We start from the raw sequence: 6,294 nt of genomic DNA, 5'->3' as shown, positions 1-6,294 counted from the left end.
CCAACAGCAGTCTTCCTGCTGTTCTTCCAATTCCACTTTCTTCAAAATCCCTGAAAGGCTAGAGCAGGTGAGTGTGGAATGGTTTGGGGGTTCTAGAACCAGACTTCCTGGGTTCTAACACCAGTCCACACTATTTACTTGGTCTTCTGGGCCCTAACTCTCCTCCTATTAAAAAGTTTAAGAACCAGGGAGTTCCCATTGTGGCGCAGTGGAAATTAACCCAACTAGTATCCATGAGGATGCAGGTTTGATCCCTGGCCTGCTCAGTGGGTCATAGGTTCAGTGTTGTGGTGAGCTGTGATGTAGATCACAGTTGTGGCTGGGATCCCATGTTGCTGTGGCACAGGCCCGCAGCTGCAGATCCAATTCGACCCCTAGCCTAGGAACTTCCATATGCCATGGGGTTGGCTCCAAAAAGTAAAAAATAAAGTAAAAAATAATAAAAAAAAATTAAGAACCAAAATTCTTTTGTTAAGAGTTATAGTTTCAAATAGATTCAGTGATTACATAACCAAGGCACTTTAAAACGACTACTGTTATTTGCTGTTAAGAAGTACTTATCTAAACCAGCACTCAAATATGCTATTCCTAGAATCAAATACTTTTTCCTCTAAGAGCTTTTATCACTTAACAGAGATGGAGAACCTCTAGCAGTTTTCATTACTAAACTGTTTTTAACACAGACTGTCACATGTTTGTCTCAGGACTAAAAGACAAACATGGGACAGCCCCTTAGTGCATTCAAGGGCAATGATTTAAAAAAAAATTCATGTGATGTTTTCTGACCATCAAAATTATATTACAACCTTTAAGATACATGTTAACTTACAATTGCTCCCCAAATCATCCTTTTAGCTGAGAGCCTAAGTAATCTCAGGCCAATAAAGTCAGGTGATAAAAGGAGGTAAAACACACAAGGGAAACTGTCATAGACGGTTAGTCGTCATTGTTTTAAATAGCACACACTTCTTCGCCCATCTCTTCACTACCTTGGAAACATCAAAGGTACTATTTGAATTAAAAAAAAAAAAAAAAACACACATCACCTACTGCAGCAAGGGATTCTCTAGTGTCAAATGTGCATGGGGAAGGAGTGGGTAGCCACTTTACTTCCTTTAGACAAACAGACAAAAACAATTTTTAGAATCTTTTATTATCAATAACAAACAGCTGCCTTTAACGACTTTGCTAGGCAGCTGTTAAAGGGTGGATGGACACCCTTGACCCTAACAAGGAAAACTCAAATTAAGCCTTTATGTACAAGCAAATTTAGAGCTCTTTTAAGTGTCCAAAGCTATTAATTAGTCTTTAAACTAAATCTTAACATATTTGAATAACCAGGAACTAAAACGTTCAAATTTTTTCTAGTACAAAAAAATTAAATTTGCTTTAGTTATAAAAGAGCTCTGTGAATATACACAAACTATATATACTTCAGACATTCACAAAAATGTGAGCAGAAGGCTTATCAAAAGACATTTAATACAATTAAGTTTTCAACAACCCCTTGGTGGTCCACATCTACAAAGATAGCCAGCCCAGCCCAGCCCAACCCAACCCCCCTCCAAATCCCACCCCCACAGAAAAGCACATACTTACCAGAGTTTTTAGCAAGTATGGTTTGGGAATTTGTTTTTTGTTTTTGTTTTATAAAAAAAAAAGGCCCCCAGGGCAAGTTATTTACAGTTTAATTGCCACTGTCAACTGATCTGGACCTTGACCGGGACCGGGACCTGGACCTCTGGCGATCTACAGATGCTGGAGACTTAGATCTACTTGAAGAACCACGTTTCTGGCTCTTCTCAGGCACAGGAGACCTACTAACAGAACGGGACTTGCTCCGGCTCCGGCTCCGGCTCCTAGACCGGCTGTAAGACTTGCTCCTCCGGGAACGAGATCGGCTACGAGACCTTGAGGAACTCCTGGTCCGAGAACGAGACCTGCTTCGTGACCTACTAGGAAGGAAAAAAAATTAAAGAAAAACCAAAAAGCTTAAGTAACAGACCCTACAAATCCATTAAACTCCGACTTGAAAATATTAAAGAGGTACCTGTGCCTTTTGCTGCCTTCAATTAATTTGATTTTTCTCCCATTTATTTCTTTTCCAGAAAGTTTTTCAATAGCATTCTTTAAATCACCATAAGAGGCAAACTCAACTACCCTACAAAAAAAAAAAGCCATTTATAAAGTTATATACTTCTTGCAGTCTCATAAACTATGTAATCCATCTGGTTTAAGTATCTTTTCAATGTTCATCCTGCTACTGCTACACTGAGTCTTACCCTTGACAGATAACGCAGCATGAGAATGTGATTTCCCAACCACCAAACCACTGACCATTTTAAGCTAGATCATTCTTTGGTGTGGGAAGCTTTGCTGTGCATTGTATTTATTTAGTAACATCTGTGATTCTACCCAAAAGACCTTCAGGACCAGCAGGACCTTCAATTGGTTATGATAACCAAAATGTCTCCAGACATTGCCACATGTACCCCGAAGATCAAACTCAATCCCAATTGAGAATTGCTGCTGTATTCGAGCATGTCCAAATTTTGAGCACTCAAACATTGACAGTGAAAACTGTCCTATTAAGGATATTTTAATAGGCTCTTATACTCCAGTGCATACTCACCCTTCATTTAACTTAGGTCTATGTGCATCCGCAAATGTTACTTCCCCAGCTTGTCTCATGAAATCTTTGAGATCCTTAACATAAGACAATTTTGTTAAGCCAGGAAAAGGAATCGTGACACACAAACAACCACAAGGTATAAAAACAAGACTACTGAAAGAGAAGATGTTAGATAAAGTACAAACATGGTATTTACCACACTTGTATTCTATCAGAATTCAAAAATAATATGTCAGGGCACGAAATAAGCAAATAGCATATTGCTTTTAAGCAAAATGCCAGAGAATTCAGATTTTAACATTAAAATAGTATTAGTCTATACTGAGCTCAATACAAAAGGAAAAAACAAAACAAAACAAAAAAGAACAAAACAAAAAGAAACAGTACATATTTTTAAAGTAAAGACTAAAGCAGAAATTTTATATTTAAAAACAGAACATTAACAAGACACCAGTTATTTTGTGCCCCATATGTCATTAAAAAAGTTTACTTTACCTTTATTATTATTTCCCTAGGCTAGTCAAGCAGCAAACCATTAAGCGGTCGGAGAAACGTTCATGACATATGCCCGACTGGCTCTTCGCCACCCACTTGAAGGACACTACCCAATCGATGGAAGCCTTTAATCGCACAGCCCTCCCTATTAGCAGACTACAGGCGGATGCAGACATGTTCTACTCTTGAGCAGTTACCAAGGACCACTTTACTGCGATCAGGATTCCAACGACCACCTAATTTCGTTTTTTCGACCAGGACCTCTTATTCGGAAGCGTTACAGGAAGACAGCTCTCAACTTAGGGATCAGATCACGTTATCAACGCTCTGGGATCGCTGCAACCTGGCACTTCAATAAGTGCACCGATTACGTCTAGACCGGCAAACACAGATCTAGAGGTGGCCAATTGATCACTGTAGGAGCTGACTGGCAAAGTCAACCAGGCCCAACCAAGAGTGACCAAGACAACGATTAGGATAACCCACAGGCACTCCTCGTCATAAGGCCAACGACACAGATAGGCTGGCAAATAAAGGGTTTAATATTTGGTTAAAATTGATTTTAAAAAACAAGAGAAATATCCTCAAAACATTTACAACATTTGATCACTAATTATTAAAAGTTTGAAACAACCCCCAATTACATTTAATTAAAAAATTTTAAATTACAATTAAATCCATTAATTTAATTAAAGATTAAAAAAACTACTTTTAATAAAACATTAATAAAATTATCAGCCACCCATTAATATTTAAAAAGCCACATTAAAATATCTCAAAACTGTATTTCAACAAACCTGCCAGCTGACTCTTGAAGATAAATTCTCAACTATAAGCCGATTTTCTGTTCTTACAGGTGGAGCATTTCTGAGGAAGAAAATGAGTACTCACAATGGAAGAAATGCAGCAATGTGCATTTATTGTGTTCAGTTGTGGGCAATTTCAAGCAATCAGATATGACATCATAAATGACTTCCACCGACAGTCTCTGCATTATTTTGACTCACACTTATTAGAACAGCAGACTAATACACAAATATCAGGATTGTACGTAAATAGCAAAACCACTTATTGCTAACAGTTTTTAAGCGTTTTTAAAGATTCCTGCAGTAATGCTTATTCGAAGCAGACATCCACCATCACATACCGTCTATCATTTCGAGGTCTGCGACTACTAAAACGGTCTGAGTAGCGTCCTCTACCTCTTCCACCTCGAGATCGAGCCCTAGCATGTTCAATTGTAACCCTACAAGAAGAGAAGAAAAATTCTTCATTATCCACTTATGCTAACTAAGAAATCTATTTAGAAAAACATCCCAGCTGACCTGGCCACTCTATCTTTACAATGCTAACTAGTTATAAAACAAAAACAAAGATCCTCACCTTTCACTGCAGAGTTCTTTTCCATCAAGTTCATATACAGCATCATCTGCATCCCTGGGATCCTCAAATTCCTCAAATTCAAACGTGAAAAAAATATGTTTAACATGGCTTTAAAAAGTGTATTCTACAACACATCAAAAGCACTAAATACCTGTGAAAGAATAGGAAAGGGAGTATCTTAATGACAATACCATATTGATAAGCCTAATCAAGAAGCAACCAGTAGGTCCCTGTCAGCCTAGTGGTTAAGATCCCACAATGTCACTGCTGTGGTGTGCGTTTGAGCCCTGGCCCAGGAACTTCCACAGGCCACAAGCGCAGCCAACTACTCCCCCCCACAAAAAACCCACAAAAGTGTAATAATAAATATATTTTAAAAAGGAAGCACCAGGGGTGGTTTCCCTCCAGCCAGCAATGAGCTTCTTTTATCCCTTAAGACAACTCACTGCCTTAAGGATGCACATTTCCCCTAAAGACACTCTACTTAATAAGATCAAAAGCACCGCTTATCACAAACTCTACTCACTTAACAGATAATTCAACCACTTCTAAATACTTACCACAAAACCAAAGCCTCTTTTCAGATCAATATCTCTTATTCGTCCATACCCCTTGAAGAACCTTTCCACGTCTTTCTCCCTGGCCGCTGGATTTAGCCTCCCGATGAATACTCGACAGCCACTCATGATGTGCGGCTAGTACTTCCTGCCAGAAAATAATCCAATGAAGATAATACCAGTGAATGTCGGAAGAATGCCTCGCCGAGGGATCAAAAACATAAACGGCAGAAAATAAAATGTTTACCCGGTGATGTTATAAACAAGATTGCCAAGAGTGCCTCTTATTAGGCCAGGTCCCTTGCAGACAAAATTAAAACTCGGCTCCCAACACGATCCTTCCCTGGGCCCAGACCGCAGCAACCGCAACGCCCACTGCCGCCTCCGGAACTGCGCAGCCGCACACTCTCCCTGGCTCTTCTGGCCCCCTCCCATCTGCCGCAGTTAGGAAAGGCCGAGAAGTGCGGGCGGAGCCGACCCCGCCCTCCGCAAGGCCAGCCCAATGACGACGGGCCGCGCGCGTCGCCGCCTCCCGGGAGCGTCACAGCGGGTGGAAGCCGGATCTCGCGACGCCACCGCCGCGCCTGCGCAGACGGCGGCGGGCGGCCGCGAAACAGCCTCAAAATGGCCGCCTCGGAGCCAGCGGTGGGGAGCCGCGCGTGCCAAGCTCCCTGGTCCCTCCCCTGCCCCGAACCCACTGTGCCGGGGTCATTGTACCCGCCCTCGGACAGCCCCGGCCACACCCCGAACAAAGGTATCGGCCCACTCCTCGCGGGGTTCGGGCAGTGAAATAAGGAGGCAGGGAGGGGCACACGACCCCTCCGTGTAAAAACCACCATAACCAGGACCACGACCGCCCTTCCCCCGTCAGGTCCCCTCAAACAATACCCAAAGGGAGACGTGCCCCAGCGCCCACCTCGAGTAAACTGCGCTCAGTGGACGCCGTCCTCCGCACAGAGAGCAGCCCTGACCACTCGCGATCTGAGCGGCCATGAAGAAGCCTCGATCCGAGAAGGCTTTCCCTCAAAGTGAGCCACTCACCTACCGGACAGGATCTTTGGCAGCTGAGACCCAAAGAGGTCCGTAGTCTGCGACGGAGCCGTCTGCCTCCCCGCAGACCAGGACTTAACTCGCCTACGTATCTCCACAACTGACGCACTTAGATGCTCCGGCGCTCCACAAAATGGAGGGCGCGTCTTGCGTCACTTCCGGGACCGCCCCTGGAGC

The 6,294-nt window shown here is 42.8% G+C and overlaps 1 protein-coding gene across 11 annotated transcripts; it reads right to left on the bottom strand.

Moving 5' to 3' along the window:
• Positions 1,135–6,266, bottom strand: SRSF5 (serine and arginine rich splicing factor 5). Of its 11 annotated transcripts, none has more exons than XM_021099406.1 (9): positions 5,984–6,227; positions 5,315–5,651; positions 5,071–5,215; positions 4,511–4,581; positions 4,275–4,373; positions 3,925–3,994; positions 2,633–2,706; positions 2,051–2,161; positions 1,135–1,955 (listed from the first exon to the last, which is right to left on the bottom strand). In XM_021099406.1, exons 3-9 carry the CDS (start codon positions 5,194–5,196, stop codon positions 1,688–1,690), a joined length of 819 nt encoding a protein of 272 aa, XP_020955065.1. In that variant the 5' UTR covers positions 5,197–5,215; positions 5,315–5,651; positions 5,984–6,227; the 3' UTR covers positions 1,135–1,687. The 11 variants fall into 11 exon arrangements, 8 of the variants coding, with proteins under 8 accessions (XP_020955065.1, XP_020955066.1, XP_001927454.2 ...); XM_021099407.1 differs by having other exon boundaries at positions 1,135–1,952; XM_001927419.6 differs by lacking the exon at positions 5,315–5,651 and having other exon boundaries at positions 5,984–6,266.

This window comes from Sus scrofa, chromosome 7, assembly GCF_000003025.6.
Source record: "Sus scrofa isolate TJ Tabasco breed Duroc chromosome 7, Sscrofa11.1, whole genome shotgun sequence".
Taxonomy (NCBI): Eukaryota; Metazoa; Chordata; class Mammalia; order Artiodactyla; family Suidae; genus Sus; species Sus scrofa.
Note: the sequence above shows the minus strand (reverse complement) of the source record. Positions and strands in the feature narration are given on the sequence as shown.